This window comes from Moschus berezovskii, chromosome 20 (genome assembly GCF_049115385.1).
Source record: "Moschus berezovskii isolate FMDL1 chromosome 20, NW_MosBer_1.0, whole genome shotgun sequence".
NCBI classification, from domain to species: domain Eukaryota; kingdom Metazoa; phylum Chordata; class Mammalia; order Artiodactyla; family Moschidae; genus Moschus; species Moschus berezovskii.
The window spans coordinates 19,503,535-19,527,301 of record NC_142479.1 but is presented as its reverse complement, the minus strand read 5'-3'; the positions used below and the strand labels follow the sequence as shown (position 1 = coordinate 19,527,301).

The 23,767-nt window shown below is 40.4% G+C and overlaps 1 protein-coding gene across 2 annotated transcripts in view; it reads right to left on the bottom strand.

Moving 5' to 3' along the window:
* Window positions 1-3,517: 3,517 nt before the first annotated feature.
* The window catches only part of DGKE (diacylglycerol kinase epsilon), a 33,255-nt gene continuing 13,005 nt past the window's right edge, over window positions 3,518-23,767 (bottom strand). For both annotated transcript variants that reach the window (XM_055399015.2, XM_055399025.2), the window contains exons 4-12: window positions 22,424-22,543; window positions 20,062-20,205; window positions 19,665-19,822; window positions 19,239-19,290; window positions 14,688-14,801; window positions 13,580-13,651; window positions 9,799-9,926; window positions 9,463-9,574; window positions 3,518-9,087 (exon numbers count right to left, since the gene is read on the bottom strand). In XM_055399015.2, coding sequence (XP_055254990.2) covers window positions 8,908-9,087; window positions 9,463-9,574; window positions 9,799-9,926; window positions 13,580-13,651; window positions 14,688-14,801; window positions 19,239-19,290; window positions 19,665-19,822; window positions 20,062-20,205; window positions 22,424-22,543 — 1,080 coding nt within the window. In that variant the 3' untranslated portion in view covers window positions 3,518-8,907. The remainder of the gene's footprint in view (window positions 9,088-9,462; window positions 9,575-9,798; window positions 9,927-13,579; window positions 13,652-14,687; window positions 14,802-19,238; window positions 19,291-19,664; window positions 19,823-20,061; window positions 20,206-22,423; window positions 22,544-23,767) is intronic.

Below are 23,767 nucleotides of genomic sequence, written 5' to 3'. Positions count from 1 at the left end.
TAGAATGTATGATTCTATTTGGTTACACAGATAATTAGGGTATTAATTAGGGTATTCTTTTAGGCATTGGAGAGCCCTGGGGCTCTTCCTTCCAGGGGCCTGGATTTCCAGTTGTTACGTCGTTTCCATTAATTCTGGGCATATAGCTCAAAGTCCACAGTCAGGCCCAAGATGGAGTCCTGCTTTCAAGAGAGTGCTTGTTCTGTTTCCTCCTTCAATAGGGTCAGACACTTTTCTGCCCTATTCAAAGGAAGAGTTAGTGATGTAAGTCTGATGTCTCCTCGAAGAAGGTGGTCTTTCCCCTCCCCTAATTTCCTTTGATTATAAAATTGTAGCCCACTTAATCCTTGGGGTATAGCTCTGTCACCTGCCCACTTGCATCTCTTACAAGCATCCTATATTAATAAACCTGAAAGTGTTAGTCTTTGCGACCCCATGGACTGTAGCCCGCCAGGCTCCTCTGTCCATGGAATTCTCCAGGCAAAAATACTGAGGTGGGTAGCCATTCCCTTCTCCAGGGGATTTTCCTGACCCAGAGACTGAAGGCAGGTTTCCTGCATTGCAGGCAGATTCTTTGCTGTCTGAGCCACCATGGAAGCCCAACTTCTTGCCTGTCACTTTGCCTCTTGCTGAATTCCTACTGCTCTGAGACACAAAAAACCTGGGCCTCAGTAAGTCCAGACACCAGGTCAGTCAGTTCAGTTGCTCAGTCATGTGCAACTCTTTTCGACCCCATGGACCACAGCACACCAGGCTTCCCTGTCCATCACCAACTCCCAGAGCTTGCTCAAACTCATGTCCACTGAGTCTGTGACGCCATCCAACCATCTCATCCTCTGTTGACCCCTTCTCCTGCCCTCAATCTTTCCCAGCATCAGAGTCTTTTCCAATGAGTCAGTTCTTTGCATCAGATGGCCAAAGTATTGGAGCTTCAGCTTCAGCATCAGTCTCTCCAGTGAATATTCAGGACTGATTTCCTTTAGGTTTGATCTCCTTGCAGTCCAAGGGACTCTCAAGAGTCTTCTCCAACACCACATTTCAAAAGCATCAATTCTTCGGCGCTCAGCTTTCTTTATAGTCCAACTCTTACTTCCATACATGACCATGGGAAAAACCATAGCTTTGACTAGATGAACCTTTGTCGGTAATGTCTGTGTTTTTTAACGTGCTGTCTAGATTGGCCATAGCTTTTCTTTCAAGGAGCGTCTTTTAATTTCATGGCTGCAGTCACCATCTGCAGGGATTTTGGAGCCCCCAAAATAAAGTCTCTCACTGTTTCCATTGTTCCCCATCTGTTTGTCAGGAAGTGATGGGACCAGATGCCATGATCTGTGTTTTTGAATGTTCAGTTTTATCTTTTTTCACTCTCCTCTTCCACTTCATCAAGAGGCTTTTTAGTTCCTCTTTGCTTTCTGCCACAAAGGTGGTGTCATCTGCCTATCAGAGGTTATTGATATTTCTTCTGGCAGTCTTGATTCCAGCTTGTGCTTCATCCACTTTGGAATTTCACATGATGTACTCTGCATATAAGTTAAATAAGCAGGGTGACAATATCCAACCCTGACGTACTCTTCCCAATTTGGAACCAGTCCGTTGTTCCATCACACCAGGTATGTGATTCTAATTAAAAGACTTTGGAGACTTCCCTGGTGGTCCAGTGTTTAAGAATTTGCCATCCAATGCAGGGGCCTGTGGGTTTGAGCCCTGGTTGTGGAACTGAGATCCTTGGGGCAACCAAGCCTGTGACTGCTAGGCCATGACTAACTGAGCCTGAGAGGCCCGCCCAGAAAGCCCAGATACCACAGCCAAGAGCCCTCACGCTGCAGCTAGGACCGGACGCAGCGGAAAAAAGACCGCCGGTTCCAGGCCTGAGCAGGGGTTTGGCTGGGCCCCAGTCCTGGCCACAGGGCTCAAGTCCAAACCCGAGATGCATGGCTTCAGTCCGGACTCGGTGCCTTCTCTGCCGTGGCCTGGACTCAGTCCCTGGTTGCGAAACCGAGATCCTACAAGCTGGGTGATACAGCCGGAAGTTCATGAAAGAAGGTGAAAACGTCAGGGGCTAGTTTCTTAATAGAGAGGCTTCCTTATGAACTCCTGTAAGTCTAACAGAACTCGTGTTTAAAATCTTTGATCCAGAAAATGTGCATTATGATTGGCATTGTTCACAAAAAAGGCAAATGAGCAATGAGTTTTAAGTTATTTTCAGAAAATTGTAAAAATGGAATTTTTGTAAAGATGACAGCTTCAGCTGGACTGTAGAATCTCCTTCCTCTAATGAAATGAATAAAAATGTTATTTGCCACAAAATGTCATGTGAAAGCCAGATCAGTTGTTAAACCGTAAAGCTTTATAAAAATTCAAATGGGGACTTCCCTGGTGGTCCAGTGGTTAATACTTTATTTCCAGTGCAGGGGGCTCAGACCACATCCCTGGTCAGGGTGCAGGAAAAAAAAAATTAAAAAATTCAAGTGGAAGGAAATGCAAATTTCTGCCAGGTGTATACTTTCACTTTTCCCCCTAATATAATCATCATATAAGTCAGTGGGAGGCTATGGGTAATTAGTTGCCAACCCATATTTTATTATTTTTTTAACTTTTTATTTTGTACTGGGATATAGCCGATGGACAATGTTGTGACAGTTTCAGGTGAATAGCAGAGGACTCAGCTATACGTACGGAGAAGGCAATGGCGAGCCACTCCAGTACTCTTGCCTAGAAAATCCCATGGATGGAGGAGCCTGGTAGGCTGCAGTCCGTGGGATCGCTAAGGGTCGGACACGACTGAGCGACTTCACGTTCACTTTTCACTTTCCACTTTCACACATTGGAGAAGGAAATGGCAACCCACTCCAGTGTTCTTGCCTGGAGAATCCCAGGGACAGGGGAGCCTGGTGGGCTTCCGTCTATGTGGTCACACAGAGTCGGACACGACTAAAGTGACTTAGCAGCAGCAGCAGCAGCAGCAGCTATACGTATACTTTTATCTGTTCTCCCCCGAGCCTCCCTCCCATCCAGGCTGCCACATAACATTGAGCAGAGTTCTGTGTGCCACACAATAGGTCCCTGGCCAGCCCATTTTAAAATTACAGTTAACGTAAAAAGCCCACATTTCTACCTTTTCTAGAAGGATGAGTTCTGCACTCATTGGGCCTGCTCCTCTGTGGTCAGTGCTCGAGTTTGTACAGTCCCACCACCCTCACCTTCATGACCTGCCTCTTTCCTCTAAGCAGTTGAATCTGCAGCCTCTATGTTGACGTATCTCCCACTTTCACAGCGGGGCTCAGGCAGAACAAGTAACTTGCCTAAACAGTGGCAGAGGCCGAGTTTTCAACCTAGATACTGCAAATAAATTCTCTACTTCTTCCACTGTATCAGCTGAAAATGAGACGAATTTACCTTATTTGACTTCCTTTACTGCTCTACTCTGCCCTGAGTCAGTCCGTGTGTATCTTTTTATCCAATCAAGCAGATCTGACCCCGAACTTGTCGCACACTGTAATCTCTGCCCTGCTGTACAAGTGCCATCTTCTGTGAAACTAACTCAAACCTCTTTTTCTCATTGTTGTATCAAAAAACAACAGAATCACTTTTCAAATGCTGTGCTTCACATTTTATTAAAAAACAAGCAAACATCTTCAACATCAAATGCTTTAATTCACGTTTCTCTGTTAAGCATTGACCACATTATAGACCCCACACAACGAAAGCAATTAACACAGGGTGATTCGGGATAGGGACACAGTACGGAGGCCAAGGGGGCAGAAAGTACACAGAGCCAGCTGGCTCCTTGAGCTGGTCATCCTTGACACTGTGGGTTCACAAGAGCCAGTTCAGGCAGTTCACCTGCAAGTGATCAGGGCCAAGGATCTGGCTGCTGTAAACTTGCATAAAACAGAATTAAGATCAGAGTTTCAGTTTATCTGTCGGGCTCATTCAAGTTGATCAAATTGGAGAGTGCTGGCAGTGCCCAGAACGGGAGTACTAAGAACAAGTGTTCTCATGAGCTGTCACCCAAGTACACAAAGTGCCCTTCCTTACTGTAGGAATTTGCTCAGATAGCCCAGGCTCCTCATCTGATCAGGAAGTCCCTTTGCCTGGACGTTAGAACAATAAGGAAAGCAACCTAACTTGCCAGCTCTCTTCCACGTTTTGGGTCAGTCATCAAAAAGCACCACGAGATGGTGACTTCCTGTAGTTGACCTTGTAAAGCACATTCTGCTTTGACATTTCCCTTTAGCGGTGAAGTGGCGTGGGGCATGTTTGCAGAGACAGAGGAAGTGTCCTAGGTCTGCCATCAGCAGTACACTTAAATTTATAGCCTTTAGGTGACATTTTCTGCAGACATTTCTGTAGATGACTAACCTCAATCATTAAGTTTTGGGAACGTCCATATTAGAGGGTGACATTTTTTGATTCTTTCTCCAGAAACTTAGAATACACCTTTTTGAAACCTGTGAGCCTCATGCACGGACTGCACTGTCAGGGTCATGAGGGTACATGTGTGTGTATTTACAAAACTAAGATGAATTAAATACATGACCATTTCTATACTTTACTAAAATTAGAAGTATGAGGAACAGAGGCTAAGTCAGTGCTTTACTATTCAACAAAATGCCTTCAAAATGTGAGAAGTAGCCAAGTGGCCATATTCCAAACAGCAACCAAGACATCCAAAATACTCTAATGTAAAAATCAGTAGAAAATTAACCAGGTGACAGAGTCATTATAATGGCTTCCAAACTCTTTGAAAGAAAATTGTGGAATTTTTTTTTAAAAAGGAAGTGCTTTGTGTACTGCAATCTGATCTGAAGCAGCACCCCAGCATGGGGAGAAAGCAGGGGCCCTCCAGGGGTCCATTCCACCAGCCCTGAGGCACCACATGTCCTCAAGGACTCCACAGATCACAGCCCCAAACCCACACAGCTCCACAGGAAAACCTGGGGCTACCAAATTTTATGTAATACAGCTCATCAATTTGGATAGGATATGAACAAGTTTTTCAGAGTTCCTTTAAAGGAAAAACAATTTAAGAATATCTAATTAATTCAAATTTTCGGCATGGTATCTATCGGGCAAAAGCCCCGGGTGAACACAGGCAGTACAGATGACTAATTTTAACGTTTCAATTGCATCAGAAGCACCAGAGGTGCAGATGTCCTGTATCTCCAGAGACCCTGCTTCCTGAAGTCAAGGGCTGGTTCCTGGGCTCAGGCAGCCACACTGTCAACCAGCTCCCACGGTGATTCTGATACTACAGACAGCCTGCAGAGCATATTCTGAGAAACAGGAGACAAGCCTCCAAAGGAAAATCCAAGAAATGCAGAGATATACTTTTAAAAGGCAAAACCAAAACAACCTCTTCTGTCTTGTTGCTGAGAACAGACCTTCATTCAGATTGAGATAGAGTAACAACACTATTTTTCCTATTTAAATTTCTAGAAATTTTTAATAAATCTACCTCTACCTACATTCCTATCCCAAATTAGGTAGAATTTTTTTTTAAAAAAGTCTGAATATAAAGTGCTGGTTTTTATTTCAGTATTATCAGCTTGAGGGAAAACCACATAAAATTATCACCCATTCTATTGACCTTTTTGGCTGAACAAGTACAAATTACGTATTCAGATCCACATGTATCTGTAAATTAATATCACCTTTAAATTTTCTGGTCAGTGCAAATTTAAAATTCCATAATCTACATTAAGTACAATTTTACTTTATATTACAAATGCACACTATTTTTCTTTTGACATGCTGGTAATATTCATTTTTACAGCAAAAAGGACCATTTACAATTTCTGAGTCACAGTATATTTTCCAACTCTAGGTAGGCAAACATATTTCAAAAAGCAAATACTACACGTTTTTGACACATCCTAAAAAAAAATAAATAATTTTGACTATAAATTTTTATAAACGTTAGCTATACAATAAGGGTTCACAGCTAACAGTTGCAGAAAACTGAAAACACCTTTAAGATCATGTAATCTTACCGTTAGACAGCTTGTATGTTACAACACGTCAGTCTGATTTCCATTAAACAAAAAAAAGCAATGAAAATTCTCATCATCTACTTATGGGATCCTTAAGAAGCTGCCAGGGATTCAGTATTTAAGCTACTAAGATTGCAAGGAGCTAGGAATTGTATTAGAACAAAAAAAGGAGAAATCTGAAAACAGACAGGAATACAAGCTTTACTTCACGTATTTCTTCCTGAGAATTTAGAAGTTACTATTATTTTTAAATCAGAATAGTTTAAAATGGAACAGAAAAATTCTACGGCAAATCATTTTTTGTAAAGTGTGGACTCTCTGTTAATGTCAACAATTGCTACCCTAATATATAACTTGCAAACATGAATCTTATAAATTTTATTTATTTAAAACAAGGTACATGCCTATACATTTATTTGAAATGCTGGGTAAATGTGCCTAAAAAGTTAGAGAATTTTTCTAAAATATGTTTTATGATATGATATTCTGAAGTAACTTTCCTAAAAAAATTAAGTCTGAATGAGTGAATAAGTTTAACAGATAAACTTCGTGAAGGTCAAATTTCAGTGGATTATGAAAATGAAAGACCAGTTTGATTTTAAGTAAATGAGGGTGTTTTATATGACTCTGTTCTAAATCCAATGTAACATTATAGCTAGAATACAGTTTTAAAAATTAAAAAAAACTATATAGTTATTTTGATTATTTTAATTCTGATACCCCCATTACCTATTTACTTTGATTATTCTGTAATTAGCACTATGAATTATAGATAAAATATAGCCTAAAGCAAAATGAATCTAACAGTAAAATGTGATATCAGTAACAATTTTGATCACAAATTAAAGAATGAAGCTCATTATACTCAAAACATGATCAGACCATGAAAGAAAATCTGCAGACTCTCCCAACCACCACCACAGGTAACTACTGTGAATGGTGTGTGAGTAAGGTGAAAACAGATCTTCTCACAAAATCTTACAATACTAGAATTTAGCTGCTCACATTGAGATCTGGAAGAGATTAATTCAAGCAAAATAAAAGCATTCTAATGTAACTGACTACTACTGTATACATTTCTTAGTAGTTCCTTCAAAACATGGCCTGGGCCTGAAGGTGACTGAAATTTAAGTTTCTGGCAACTCATAATAGATGACAGATTCATTAACAGATCTTTAAGGGGAGCTTTGGACTTCCCTGGTGGCTCAGATGGTAAAGTGTCTGTCTACAATATGGGAGGACCTGGGTTCGATCCCTGGGTCGGGAAGATTCCCTGGAGAAGGAAATAGCAACCCACTTCAGTACTCTTGCCTAGAAAATGCTATGGACAGAAGAGCCTGGTGCAGGTCCATGGGTTCGCAAAGAGTTGGACATGACTGAGCGACTTCACTTCACTTCAGTGGTGTTTGGTGGAAGATACAGTCTAATTCTTCAGAGCTTAATGGCATAAAAGACCACCAAATCCACAAATGGGCCATCTGTCCTAAAAATACCAGCCTGGAGGCCCCCTGGGGCAGCTTTGCTGTGGAACCTGATGGAGCAGGTTGGGGAGCAGCAGAGGAGCACCCTTGGAATATTTCTGAAGAATGAGAGTATCCAGATATATATCTATCTGAAGAATTAAATTATAGGTTTTAATTATTAGGCTACATTTCTATCTGTGAGTAGCAGAATTTATGATCAATTTAACTTATTAAATAAAGCAGTGTATTGTAAACACTAAACACAAGTATACCACAGTGAAGAAAATAAATAAGTAAAAAAAATATATCTCTCATTTTAAAATAAATATGAAATAAACATTTTAGCAGAGGATTCTATATCCATTTCCCCAAGGGAAAATTCTGTTAAGTACTTTGGATATACTCCTGTATTTCAAAATACTACAAGACCACCAAATTTTTAAAATGTATCAATCAATACTGAACTTGTTTTGAGCAATTAATCTGACTGGTAAATTTTCCTTAGTACATTTTTTTTGAATTGTCGACACTGTCTTTTAATCAAAAGAGAAGCTGGTGAGCAGTCCGATTTGAAGCTTGTAACTTTTTTTTTGACTGCCACTCGGCACGTGGGATCTTAGTTCCCTGACCTGGGATTGAACCCCATACCCTCTGCAGTGGAAGCATGGAGTCTTAACCACTAGAATGCCAGGGAAGTCCTGAAACTTGTAACTTTCAATGCAAAGTGCTCTGAATGTTGATTTTTAAAATTCGCCTAGGTGGTTCCCTTTCGGCTATACTGGAGTATAACAAGATGGCGGATTTCAGCTCAACTTGGTTATTAACAGTTAACCAAACAACAGTAGGAGACTGAAAGTGTCCTTAAAATAAAATTTAAAACAGAAAGTCTGACCGTTGCCTTTCTTTTGCATTTCTCCTTTTAGGGTTTCCTGGAAATAGATATTTATGTGTCCACTTGGTGCTGGGTTGCAAGAAGTCTTAAGAGGCGTGCTGCAGGAGGATGCCCAGCATGAACCACGCTGGTTTGACACCAACCATCTCCTTTTAAAAGAGCAAGTCATTTTTAAATGTTAGAGTGTCATTACATCCAACCTTAAAATGGCAATGATTTTCCACCCACACCCTGCTGGGAATACGTGTCCAATCACCGTGTGGTTCAAGAATGAGGGACAGGAGGGAGCGCACACGTCAGCGAGCCTAGCCGCAGACACAGAGCCTCTGTGGAGCGTTCTGAGACTTTTCGCTAGTGCTGTTCGCTCAAAGTGTTTACTGCAGACAGACCAGGCGTCTGCAAACAACCGGAGGTCTGGCTGTTTTTGGAATGCTATTACATAAATGTACCCACTCTGCTGCTGCTGAAATGAAGACTAAGCTGGCTGGCAGCTCTCTTCTGGGTGAATGGGTGTCTAGTTTGCAAGGATTCTACACTAAGTCCTCATGTCCTCCTCCATCTACTCAGTTTCTTTTGTATCCTCTTGATCTGAAGTACTAGAGACGTCGTCATCCGTTTGTTCTCCAGAGAAATACAACATCAGTGCGTGTGTCTTGTGGGTTATGGTGACAGTGCAGGGCCCCTGGGCCCACGGCTCCCCATCGACCTGCATTGGCATCATCGAGCACTTCAAGATCAGCTAGAATTATAGGTAAAAATGAGAAAATAGTTAATCCCCAAAGAGCTCAGAAAAATCTTCCTTAATAACATCTTGAGTCCTTTAACCCTTCTTAGGGACATTTCTTAGCACTGCACTCTTAGAAAATTAATCTGAATATATTTCATTCTTCAACTGTTTAAGGGATTCTTTTTCATTGAACACTTTACTTCTTCAACTGGACTGAGGGCTGTATTTCCTGTCTTTCCCCATCCTATTCAGCCCGGGTAGAGGATCTCTGATAGCATGGGTTGTAAACCACATTTTGGTTTAGGGAAGGCTATAGTATATTATCTTCTAAACCTCAATGGCTTAGAAATGGGACAAATTAGTCCATTGCAGCAATATTTCACCTACTCGCACTGTATGTGCTTGTCCTATTCGAAAAGGATTTGCCAGTTTCACTTGAATCTGAGCACAGTGGAAAGACCCATATACTCCAACGACTTCCAATAAACCGTCATCATGCCTAAAATTGGACAAAGGAAACATGGATTATGTGATGCAGTAAAATAAAACCAGCCACAATAGGAAAATTATTTTTCAGCATAGGTGGACCATCAGCTTATTAATAATTGACAGTAATGAGGTATACAAAAAAGAAAATCTGTGGTAAAAATGTTAAAAGTCTACAAAGAACAGACTGCTTTAAAGAAACCAGTGACATAAAAAGCCACTTGCAAATGTACATACCTGGCTAGAGGGTAAGTCTCGTCTCCCATCCCTTCCCACAGTCTGCAGCCACCACCCCAGTAGCCGATATTCAGAACGATAATGCCTTCCAAATTCGGCAGTTCTACTCGCTCACCATCCAGCTCCAGCTTTAAAGAAATACAAGGAGTAAGTTACTTTAGGGCACACTACTTTCAGACACAGCCACTCAGAATCCTATCCACTTTCACATACATGTGAGAGCTGGTAGGAAGACTGCTTCCTACCCAGGTAATTTAGCCTTTCTCATTTGTTCAATGTTTATTGTAATAAATGAATCGTAACAGTGAATTTTTTAAAATCAAAGACATCCTTTCACTTACATCCCATTATTTTTTCAGGCTTTATCTAACTTGCTATTTTAACAGTAACTCACACTGCCAACCCCTTCCTCTTTCCCTGAAATATTCTTCCTTTGCTCTCTGGGCGCCCTTCTGCCACTGCTGAGAGCTCCACTCCCAGCCTTACACTGAAGGCATTTCACACAGATATGTACTGGGCTACCTTCTCCTCTCTACACACTCTGGATTGAAATCTGCGCCACCTCTGTCTTGCTAATTGCCATCTCTGTGCTGATGGCTCTACTTTTTGTTGGCCCAGGAAAGTGAACTGGGCTAGATCTGTATATCCAACTGCCCACAAAACATTTCCCACTGACTGTGGCTCCTAAAACTCTCATCCATAAAGCTGATTTAAGCATCTTCTCTGCCATCTACTTTACCAGGAAAGGTTAGCACCAGCTGTCTTCACCCCCCTAACTAGAAACCTGGAAATTATCTTTGACTTCTGTCTCTTCACCTTCCACAACAATTAAGCACTAAAAACAACCGATGCTACTTCTAAGTCTCCGTCCCTCGCCGTCATTCCTGACCGCACCCTTTCTCAGCAGCCACCGTTTCTCTAGCTCTGCTCTCCTCTTACTCACCTCTCAAAGGCTGGTTAGACTGACACTTATCCCAGTTACGTCCCTTCAATGGCTAGACTCTGTTCATGATGAACTCCAAGTGCCTTAACAAGTCACCAGTTTCTCTGTGACCTTGGCCTCTGTCTAGTTCTCCAGCCTCAGCTCTTGGCCACTGTCTCTCCTGCAGGATACACTCCAGCTTGAACACACTCAAATATGCTATGTTCTCTCCTGCCTCTGGGCCTTTGCCCATGTTGTTCTTAGCCCAGAATAATGTTTATCTCCTTCATTTAGCTAAATTTTAATTTGCAGATTACAGTTTGTAACTTCTTCCAGAAAGACTTCGTCAGTCACTTTCCCTAGCAGTTTCCAGTCTGTGGGTTATGTTCAGTTCAGTTCAGTTGCTCAGTCATGTCCAACTCTTTGCGAGCCCATGGACTGCACCACACCAGGCTTCCCTGTCCATCACCTACTCCCGGAGCTTGATCAAACTCAAGTTCAATGAGTCGGTGATACCATCTAACCATCTCATCCTCTGTTGTCCCCTTCTCCTCCTGCCTTCAGTCTTTCTCAGCATCAGGGTCTTTTCCAATGAGTCAGTTCTTCGCATCAAGTGGCCAAAGAATTGGAGTTTCAGCTTCAGCATCAGTCCTTCCAATGAATATTCAGGATTGATTTCCTTTAGGATGGACTGGTTGGATCTCCTTGCTGTCCAAGGGACTTTCAAGAATCTTCTCCAACATCACAGTTCAAAAGCATCAATTCTTCAGCGTTCAGCTTTCTTTATAGTCTGACATCCATACATGACTATTGGAAAAACCATAGCTTTGACTAGATGGACCTTTGTTGGCAAAATTAATGTCTCTGCTTTTTAATATGCTGTCTAGGTTGGTCATCGCTTTTCTTCCAAGGAGCAAGTGTCTTTTAATTTCATGGCTGCAGTCACCATCTGCAGTGATTTTTGAGCCCCTCAAAATAAAGTCTGTTTCAACTGTTTCCCCATCTATTTGCCACGAAGTGATGGGACTAGCTGCCATGATCTTAGTTTTCTGAATGTTGAGTTTTAAGCCAACTTTTTCACTCTCCTCCTTCACTTTTATCAAGAGGCTCTTTAGTTTTTCTTCACTTTCTGCCGTAAGTGGGGTGTCATCTGCACATCTGAAGTTATTGATATTTCTCCCAGGAATCTTGATTCCAGCTTGTGCTTCATCCAGTTTGGCATTTTGCATGATGTATTCTGCATATAAGGTAAATAAACAGGGTGACAATACACAGCCTTGATGTACTCCTTTCCCAATTTGGAACCAGTCTGTTGTTCCATGTCCAGTTCTAATTGTTGCTTCCTGACCTGCATACATACTTCTCAGGAGGCAGGTAAGGTGGTCTGGTGTTCCCATCTCTTGAAGAATTTTCCACAGTTTGTTGTGATCCACACAGTTAAAGGCTTTAGTATAGTCAATAAAGCAGAAGTAAACGTTTTCCTGGAACTCTCTTGCTTTTTCTATGATCCAATGGATGTTGGCAATTTGATCTCTGCTTCTTCTGCCTTTTCTAAATCCAGCCTGAACGGTTCACGGTTCACATACTGTTGAAATCTGGCTTGGAGAATTTTAAGCATTTTTTTGGTAGCATGTGAGATGAGTGCAATTGTGCGGTAGTCTGAACATTCTTTGGCATTGCCCTTCTTTGGGATTGGAATGAAAACTGACCTTTTCCAGTCCTGTGGTCAGTGCTGAGTTTTCCAAATTTGCTGCCATATTGAGTGCAGCACTTTCACAGCATCATCTTTTAGGATTTGAAAAAGTTCAACCGGAATTCCATCACCTCCACTAGTTTTGTTCACATTGTAAGGCCCACTTGATATCGCATTCCAGGATGTCTGGCTCTAGATGAGTGATCACACCATTGTGGTTATCTGGGTTATTACGATCTTTTTTGTACAGTTCTTCTGTGTATTTAATTCCTCTAAGACTGCATATTTTTCTTATATTATTTCTTATGCCATATTACAATGTGGTTTAAATGTCTTTCTTCTCTCCAGACTGCAAACTTAATGACAGTGAGAGATTTGTCACTGTATGTCTAGTACCTAAAACTGTGCCTGGCATTTAATGGGTGGTTTCACAGGTGACTCTTGTATAAACAGACGATTAGACAAAAAAATGTGCTACCTTATACGCTTCACTCTACCCAAGTAATCAAAGTCCAGGAAGAAGGAAATAGGATAAAGCAGAAGGGAACATTCTTCACGGCCAACCTCATCACTCCCCCTGTGCTGTGAGCTCAGAGTCTGTTTGACTGCAGCAGCTTTCTGAGCTGAGTGTGCAGTCAGGTTCCTCCCTCTCTGCTCATTTTCCACTCTTTGCCTAAGTTGTTTATTGTTTGGCTCTTCCCTTACATTTTTTTGGCCATGCTGCACGGCACATAACAGAGATACATCACAACCATAACAGGAATTAAACTTTGGGCTTCATCTTCCTCTGAGAGTCCATGACTTTTGTCAGACAGCTTCACACTGGTCATCATGCATGAACAGACGCTGTTCAGTGTAAGTGTTAAACAGACTCTGGAGTTACATAAACCTGGGTTCAAATGCTGGTTACCTGCACCGTGGGCACTCTGTGAACCTGGGCAAGTTATTTAATTTCAAACAGATTCATAAGTGATGGGAATATAGTAGTATCTCCCTTACAGGCTGTGGTGAACATTTAGTGGGAAAATGTGTATAAAGCACTTAGAAGTGTCTGGTGCACAATAAATACTCCATATGTGTTATTGAAACATGTTAATAGAAAATTCAGCATTTTTGTTTAAAAAAAGTTCATAGTCCAGAGACCACTTAAAAATTTAAAAGCTTACCTCAACTTTTTTATTCAAATCTTTACATTCTTGCACTAAACAATCTTTGGTTCCGTAAAATAAGTAAACAGCCTATGAGAAATGGACAGAAAATATGATATGAAAGCAATCTAACAAGCCCTGTAAGCTAGAAAAAGACACTGAACCAAAGCTCCCTGCTATGGCGACTGAGTCGTGTATCCACAGAGTGGACTAGAGACTGATGGGAGAAGGCACCACTGTTATTACAGAGTTCAGCCTGTTTTCTCAGGGGAATGTAGGATCAGGTGGTTTGTGCTTAAATGGTGTTTTTTCCCAGTTTATCCAAAAAGCTACACCTTATAAAGAAAATTTCACCTTTTCCTAGAACTTAACATTACTTAATGAAAGTAATACAGGCAAATCTAGCAAACATTTTATAATTACTTTTGAATACAGAAAGGTTGATGGAAGCATTGAGATGCTAAACACCATACTGTATAAACAGCAATACTACTGTGTTGGTAACTACATTAATAAAAGGAATCTATTTGTAAATTTCAATATTTGTAAAACAGAACCAGGAACAGATAATTGTAAAACAGAACCAGCATCTATTTGTCACATCCTGTTGCTCAATCACCAAAAGTCATTAAAAAAAATTCCAAGACAAATGTTCCACCAAAGGAATCAATTGTACTAGAAACCAGAGACGATCTCAGTTAAAACTGTGGTAAACAAACTGCTCCTTTTATTACCTCATTTGCCTTTTAGAGTTTTTTCAGACCTATGGAATCTATTTTTCCACTAATGACTTCATCGAAAATTTATCCTGCCTAAATTTACTTCCAATTCTAGTTGCCATTTAGGTAAGATAAGCTATCATATATTCCATTTAGTAGTCATCTAAGCAAAATATGCTCTAAAACATTGCAACTCTGAGTTAAAAAATTTTGTCATGGTTATAAAATACTTTAATAAAATACATTTAAGGATCTAATTTGATAGTCTTACACAAAATGGAGCAGGCAAATGTTTCCTTAAGTTAGTTCTATCTCAATCTAGTTGAAAGGGTGCTAGGTATAATTGAACTATTGATTTTTACTGTACCTTAGGTGATAAGCAGGAAATGTTATTTTATCCAACACACCTTATTAAGAATTCTGCTAGAAAACAGAGATGGGGCCTTCTCACGATGAGCGTGAAAATTGAGGGCCATGAGAGCATCAGGTCCAATAGAAAAATAGTTGTTCATTGTGAATTCCTGTGGAAAAGGATAAACAACAGATTATGCGTCCATCCATGCCTGTGTCATTTAATAAATGTATAAATCTTAGTCTTTATGTTCTTTATGAAAATTGAGTCATTTACTTTTTGCATAAGCTATTTTATGCTATCCAGAGATGTTTCCAAAGATAAAGCTTCAGTTTAAAGGCTGATTCTTTAAGACAAAATTTCACTTTCCATATCTGGTTAATACGCTACATCCAAACAGCTCTGCTCTACACCCAGGCTTTCCAGTCCTGTGTTCTCCTTATATTTGCTTGCTACTTCCAGCACTTCTCAGGTTCTCAGCTTTTTCAGTCTCCGTTAGGCTATTGGTCCCTGCTCAGTTTATCTTACTTCCCAATCCAGCCTGGGTTCCTCAACCGAGCTGCACTTGGTCTTCTCCCTGAGCAATAGCTTGCATTTCTGACTTCTTGTTCAGTGGGTCACAGACTAAAGGTTGATATTCCCCAAATATTAACGCATTTTCTTCCTATTCAAACATGAAACCCTATTTTACTTATTTTGGTTAATGTCATTTTCACACATCCTGTCATAAAAACTAGAAATATTGTAGTCAAGTTTTTTTCCCGCTTCTCCTAATAGCAATCAGTTGCCAAGTCTTGATCAATACTACTTCTAAACTGTCTCTGAACTGGGAAAGTACTGAGTCATGGTCTGGAGATGCTGAGTCACGGTGAGGAAGGTGCTGAGTCATGGTGAGGAGGCACGCAGTCCTCCTCCTAAGATTCCCTCTGTTTTGTCAGAGTGCAGGTTTCTTACCGATTTCCACATTATTCCCAGTATTTTTTCTTTTTATTATTTTTTTCTTGTGTTTCTATATTATTAATTTTAAATTGGGGTTTAACTGTTTTACAATGTTGTATTAGTTTCTGCGGTACAGCCAAGTGAACCAGCTACATGTATACACACGTCCCCTCTCTCCTGGACATCTCTCCCCATTGCCACTCCCCATCCCACCCCTCTAGGTCACCACAGAGCACCAAGCTGAGCCCCCTGTGTTATACAGAAGCTTCCCACTAGCGAGCTATTTTACACATGGTGGTGTGTACATGTCAATGCTAATCTCAATTCATCCCACCCTCTCCTTCCCTTGTTGTGTCCACAAGTCCATTCTCTATGTCTGTATCTCTGCTCCTGACCTGCAAATCAGGATTTACAAGGTTCATCAGCACCATTTTTCTAGATTCTGCATATATGCATTAATATACAATATTTGTTTTTCTCTCTCTGACTTACTTCACTATGTATGACAGACTCTAGGGCCATTCACATCACTACAAATAACCCAATATCATTCCTTTTTATGGCTGAGTATAGAAAGAGTGCCTGAAGAGCTATGGATGGAGGTTCGTAACACTGTACAGGATGCGGTGATCAAAACCATCCCAAGAAGAAGAAATGCAAAAAGGTAAAATGGCATTTTTATCTCCTCTGAGGAGCCTTGCAAATAGCTGAAAAAATACAAGAAGCAGAAGGCAAAGGAGAAAAGGAAAAATATATCCATCTGAATTCAGATTTCCAAAGAATAGCAAGGAGAGATAAGAAAGCCTTCCTCAGCGATCAATGCAAAGAAATAGAGGAAAACAATAGAATGGAAAGACTAGAGATCTCTTCAAGAAAATCAGAGATACCAAAGGAATATTTCATGCAAAGATGGGCACAATAAAGGACAGAAAAGGTATGGGACCTAATAGAAGCAGAAGCAATTAAGAAGAGGTGGCAAGAATACACAGAAGAACTATACAAAAAAGATTTTCATGACCCAGATAAACACGATGGTGTGATCACTCACCTAGAGCCAGACATTCTGGAATGTGAAGTCAACTGGGCCTTAGGAAGCATCACTATGAACAAAGCTAGTGGAGGTGATGGGATTCCAGCTAAACTATTTCAAATCCTAAAAGAGGATGCTGTGAAAGTGCTGCACTCAACATGCCAGCAAATTTGGAAAACTCATCAGAGGCCACAGGACTGGAAAAGGTTTGTTTTCATTCCAATCCCAAAGAAAGGCAATGGTAAAGAATGTTCAAACTACCACACAATTGCACTCATATCACACACTAGTGAAGTAATGCTTAAAATTCTCCAAGCCAGGCTTCAACAGTATGTGAACCATGAACTTCCAGATGTTCAAGCTGGATTTAGAAAAGGCAGAAGCAGCAGAGATCAAATTGCCAACACCCATTGGATCATAGAAAAAGCAAAAGAATTCCAGAAAAACATCCACTTCTGCTTCACTGACTATACTAAAACCTTTAACTGTGTGGATCACAATACACTGTGGAAAATTCTTCAAGAGATGGGAATACCAGACCATCTTATCTGCCTCCTGAGAAACCTGTATGCAGGTCAAGAAGCAATAATTAGAACTGACCATGGAACAACAGACTGGTTCAAAATTTGGAAAGGTGTACGTCAAGGCTGTATATTGTCACCCTGTTTATTTAACTTATACTCAGAGTGAAGTGAAAGTGAAGTGAAGTCACTCAGTCGTGTCCGACTCTTTGTGACCCCATGGACTGTTGCCTACCAGGCTCCTCCGTCCGTGGGATTCTCCAGGCAAGAGTACTGGAGTGGGTTGCCATTTCCTTCTCCAGGGATCTTCCCAACCTAGGGATCAAACCTGGGTCTCCCGCATTGGAGGCAGACGCTTTAAGCTCTGAGCCACCAGGAATTCATCATGCAAAATGCCGAACTGGATGAAGCATAAGCTGGAATCAAGACTGCAGGGAGAAACATCAATAATCTCAGATATGCAGATGACGACAGTCTAGTGGCAGAAAACGAAGAGGAACTACAGAGCCTATTGATGAGGTGAAAGAAGAGAGTGAAAAAGTTGGCTTAAAACTCAACATTCAGAAAACTAAGATCATGGCATTTAGTCCCATCAGTTCATGGCAAATAGACGGGGAAACAGTGGAAACAGAGACTTTATTTTGGGGGGCTCAAAAATCACTGCAGATGGTGACTGCAGCCATGAAATTCAAACATGCTTGCTCCTTGGAAGAAAAGCAATGACCAACCTAGACAGCATATTAAAAAGCAGAGATATTACTTTGTCGACAAAGGTCAGTATAGTCAAAGCTATGGTTTTTTCAGTAGTCATGTATGGATGTGAGAGTTGGACCACAAAGAAAGCTGAGCACCAAAGAATTGATGTTTTTGAACTGTGGTGTTGGAGAACACTCTTGAGGAGATCAAATCAGTCAATCCTAAAGGAAATCAGTCCTGAATATTCATTGGAAGGACTGATGCTGAGGCTCCAATACTTTGGCTACCTGCTGCAAAGAAGTGACTCATTGGAAAAGACCCTGATGCTGGGGAAGATTGAAGGTAGGAGGAAAAGGGGATGACACAGGATGAGATGGTTGGATGGCATCACCACCTCTATGGACATGAGTTTGAATAAGCTCTGGGAGTTGGGTGATGGACAAGGAAACATGGTGTACTGCAGTCCATGGGGTCACAGAGTCAGACACGACTCAGCAACTTAACTAATGTTCCACTGTACACATTAACATCTTTTTCTATGCATCTGTCGCTGGACATTTAGGTTGCTTTAGAAGGCAATGGCAACCCACTCCAGTACTACTGCCTGGAAAATCCCATGGACAGAGGGGTCTGGTAGGCTACAGTCTATGGGGTCGCAAAGAGTCGGACACGTCTGAGCGACTTCACTTTCACGTAAATAGTGCTGTAATGAACACTGGCATGTATCTTTTCTAATTATGATTTTCTGCGAGGAAGACAATACAGATGGCGAAGAGGCACATGAAAAGATGCTTAACATCACTAATTATTAGAGAAATGCAGACCAAAACTACAATGAGGTATCATCTTCCACTGGTAAGAATGACTATCATCACAAAATCTAAAACAATAAACGCTGGGGAGGGTGTGGAGAAAAGGGAACCCTCTTGCACTGTTGGTAGCAATGTAAACTGATAGAGCCACTATGGAGAACAGTATGGAGGTTCCTTAAAAACCTAACAATAGAACTACCATATGGTCCAGCAATCCCCCTACTGGGCACATACTCAGAGAAAACCATAATCCAATGTGTCTTTTTAAAACTATAGATCTGCTATCTCTGTGCTGTCTCTGTATTATTTGCTATTTACTAAACATGATGTGCACCCTCCAGTCTGTATTTCCTCTACCTGGGGAGTCTTCTGTTTCTTTCTCTATTGATCTAAATTGTATTTACATTTTAAGGACCAACTCCCATGTCACTTCCCCTGAAGTCTTTCCCGCCTGATCCACCAGGGCAGAACTAGGCACAGCTGCAGTCTGTTCCATAAGCAGCTCCCCAGAGATAAGCACCTGCTGCTGTGTCCCCCTGCAGTGCCACAATGGAAGCGCTCCATCACAGCTGTTGAAACCACTAGCAGCTGCAGCCCTAAAAACATACCTTGGGTTTTCTTAAGTTGTAGTATCCTTTATTTGTTACTTGAACTTTCCATCTAAAAACAAAAGTTTAAAAAAATCAGTAATTACTAACAAATTAATTGTCAGTTAATTATAATTATTAACCAATCAACTCTGGATGCCTGGTATATAAGGTTCTTTGTTAAAATAGTTTTTGGGAAATAAATACATTTAAATGACTATGTAAATCTTGAGAGGAGTACTCAGCCTAACTTATGACCTAACTTATGATTTACATAACACAATATACAGCAACAAAATAAAACACCAGTGCCCATACGTAAGTACAAGTGACATAGTCTTTTACATTTAAACTACATTGAACTTTAAACTACCCAAGTCTTCATTTATAATTCAAGTAATATTCCCAAAGCTCAAGAAATCACTTTTGAGGGTAAGTATAACTTACCTATCTAATTTAATTCCATCTGCTTCCATCACGTTTCTTAAGACTTGTGCAACTGGGATTTCTCCCGCATAACCTGTACCCCACCCCAAGGTATTGGATAGATCATTGCCTGTTCCCAGAGGCAAGACAGCAACTTGTGGAATGTATTTCTCTTGTCCCTACAATACAGAAGATTATTTTAGATTTTTCTCTTCAGACTATCTGGAGGGTAATAATATTTGGTAAAATTTAAAGCCCAAAGCAATAAAGATACAAATAATAACTCCTCAATCACAATATTCAAAGTTGGCAAGGTCTTCCAATATTCACCTGCATAATAAAAAATATAACCACAAATACTGTGTAACTTTCTTGGAAGTGCTTCTGTGAGAGGCAAGGAGGTCTAAAGGATGGATACCTTAATCTTCATTTCGTCAAGGGCATCCAGGACCCAGCCGACAGTCCCATCCCCTCCACAGACAAGCACTCGAGCTGAGTTACAGGGAAGAAGAGTACAAAGTTGTAGGGCTTTGACAGGGGGAGTTTTAGTAACATCAAAAACCTGTAACGTGAAAGAAAAGGAAAAAATTATTTTACCCAACACTGTCACCCACCTGTGAGGATAATTTCCCTCTAGATGAGGACCTGCCGCTGCTGCTAAGTTGCTTCAGTCGTGTCCGACTCTGTGCGACCACATAGACGGCAGTCCACCAGGCTCCCCCATCCCTGGGATTCTCCAGGCAAGAATACTGGAGTGGGTAGCCTTTCCCTTCTCCAGGGGATCTTCCCAACCCAGGGATCGAACCTAGGTCTTCCATATGGCAGGCGGATTCTTTACCAGCTGAACCACACGGGAAGCCCTAATGCTGCCCCTAAAAAAGCACTCTGTTTGCCCCTAAAAAGAGCAAACAGCATTCTATAGGAAATGGAGACAAGAAGGTTAAATAACTTGCCCATGCTTCCTCTGGTAATTAAGTGCTGACACAGAAATCGAATCCTATATTCTATCCACTATACAATACTGCCACCTTTATGTTCACATAAAACCAGGCTGTGCTGCTGCTGATGCTGCTAAGTTGCTTCAGTCGTGTCCGACTCTGTGCGACCCCATAGACGGAAGCCCACCAGGCTCCCCCATCCCTGGGATTCTCCAGGCAAGAACACTGGAGTGGGTTGCCATTTCCTTCTCCAATGCATGAAAGTGAAAAGTGAAAGTGAAGACGCTCAGTCGTGTCCGACTCTAAGTTCACCTTTAACTAGTGCTTCCTATTCTATATAGGATTTAAAAAATTCATTACTAGTGCAAGTTAGTACACATTTCTGGAAAACAGTTTTGCAATATGAGTAAAATGACACAAAGATGAAAGGATCCATAATACCTATAATTCTATAAATGATCTAGGAAAATATTTCAAAAGATGAAAAAACTGTGTATAAAGATATTCACTGTAGCATTATTTATAATCATACAACTGTAGAGACAAACTCAACTTCCATCAGCAGGAGATTGTATAAATATGGATACATCCACTTGATGATTTCTTAGTCATCACATATATAATTATGAGGACTAGGTTGCAACATGGGAGAACATACTTTTAGGTAAATGCAAACTTAAAGAAATGCTAACATATAAATGCATGCACAATTCATGGAAAGAACACGGACAAATGAAAACAACTGATGTATTTGTGTAGAGGTACTGCAGGTGATTTTCTCTTTTAAAAATTTTATTTATTTTGGCCTTGCTGTGAGGCTTGTGTGATCTTAGGTCCCCAACCAGGGACTGAACCCCAGGCTGTGGCAGTGAACGTGCCAAGTCCTAACCACTGAACTCCCAGGGAACTTCCCTTTCTCTTTCCTTGTAAAATTATTTTTATATTTTCTAAAGTTGTGTAATGTTGAAAGGGAAATTTACAAATTGGAAAGAATGATTGCTGCACAATGGGTTGTTTAGTTTTTCAAAGTAGAAGCTGCTAGCGTGTCATCTCACTCTCAATGGCATGAACCTTTTATTCTTACTTTCAAAATTGAGGTATAACTTACATATAATGAAATTCACTGACTTAAACTGAACAATTAAATGACTTTTAGGAAGCTTACTGAGCTGTGCATTATTCAGTTTAGAACATTTTCGCTGGTCCAGTAAGATTTCCCAATGTCCATGTGCAGTCACTCCTAATTTCCAGCTCTAGTCTTAGGCAATCACTGATTCACCCTTTCTGAACAGATCATATGAAAGGAATCATACAGTTTGATCCCCTGCACTGTGCTTCTTTCACTCGCATGTTTTGAGGTTCATTTAATTTGTCGTCTGTATGTACTAGCATTCTTTTTTATCACTGAATATTCCATTCGTATGGGTACGTTACATTCTGTTTTATTGAGCCACTGACTGATGGGCAATAGTATATTTTCACTTTTGGGTTATCATGAAAAATGCTGCTATGAACATCTGCATAAAAGTATTTGTGGGATGTATGTTTTCGTTTCTGTTGTGTAGATTCCTAGAAGTGCTATGTGGTATGGGAAATTTAACTTTGAATTTTTAAGAAATTGTCCAAGTATTTGCCAAAGTTGCTGCACCGTTTACATCCCCACCATGAGAATCCCTCTTTCTTCACAAATTAGGATGGTCAATACTATTTTCATAATTATTATTCTTCCCTATAACCAGGTGATTACTTGCTTAAAACATTAACAACCACTATAATTTAGGGAAAATGTACAACTAAAAATGAAAAGATTACTACAGAAAGAAAGGTCTCCTCTTTGGTTACCTGGACAGGATTTAAGAGGATCCTGAATTCTCCCAGCAATCCTTCTCCCATGTTAGTTCCACTACGAGAGTTGGCCAGAATTATTAATGGAGTCCATTGCTTTCCAAGTTTAGAGGCGAGCTAAAAAAATTAATGTGAGTTAAAAGACTTCAATATCTCAAAGACAGTGAGTAGTTTTTCATTTCTTATTAACAACAGTGCTGTAAGTCTGCTGAGAGAAAAATCAACTATCCCAATCAGTACAATATAAAAATCAAAGAATTCTAAGAATGGAAAGAGATGAACTAATTTAATTTCTGGTTAATATATTAATATAAATCTCTTCTACATTATTCTAGATAAGTTATCCAGTATACACTTGGGTACTCATGTAAGAAGGAACTCACTTAACAAGGAATTCCACTGCTAAATCAAACTACTAGAAAGTTTTGACTTAAACTGAGTTAAAAATCTGCCTTTCAGTAACTTTCTACTTTTGATTCCTGAAGTAAGGAATTAATCTCATTTTTTCTTCCATAGAACTGTTGTGTTCAATCACTGGAAGCATTGTATAATTTATTAGTCTTGCCTCCCATGCAACACATTTCAGCCCTTCATAGAAGGGACACTGATCTCTGCTCTCTTAACCCTGACTGTGCTTTTCTGGATGTACTCTAATTTTCAAGCTTTTTTTTTTGAATGGTGTATTTAGAAATATATTCAAGAATCCAGATTTGTACAAAGCCCTAAATCAAATTAAATTCATGTTTCTCTAATCTAACCACTTCTTTCCTCTCCCCTTCTCCTTGTGGGTATAAATATTAATGAAGATGTTCCCTGGTTTTACTTAGTGATCCTCAATTTCCTATGATGTCAGACTGAATTCAGGTACATAAGGGGTTGTGCATTAAAAAAAAAAAAGTATCACAATAACATTAAACATAATGTTTTTAAATTTTAAAATGTCTACTTTGGACTTCCCTGATGGGAATGTTCACTATTATTTGTGGCAGAATCTAATGTGCAACGTAAATTCTTGTCTCCAGGCACCCTATATGAGGTTCCAAAGGAAAACATTCTTCAGAGGAATGTGAGGAAAAATCTGTTTTCTTTTTACTGTCAATAATCATGAGTCCCAAACCTCGCTGTTCATCAGTCATCTGAACACTTAAAACAAATACAGATTCCTGGGCCTTTTGGCTACCTGCTCCAGTATTCTTCCCTGGAAATTCCCACAGACAGAGGAGCCTGGAGGGCTCCTGGAGGGCTCCAGTCCATGGGAGTCAAAAAGAGTTGGACACCACTGAGCGACTAACACTCACAATATGGTGGTGGTTTAGTTGCTAAGTTGTGTCCAACTCTTGT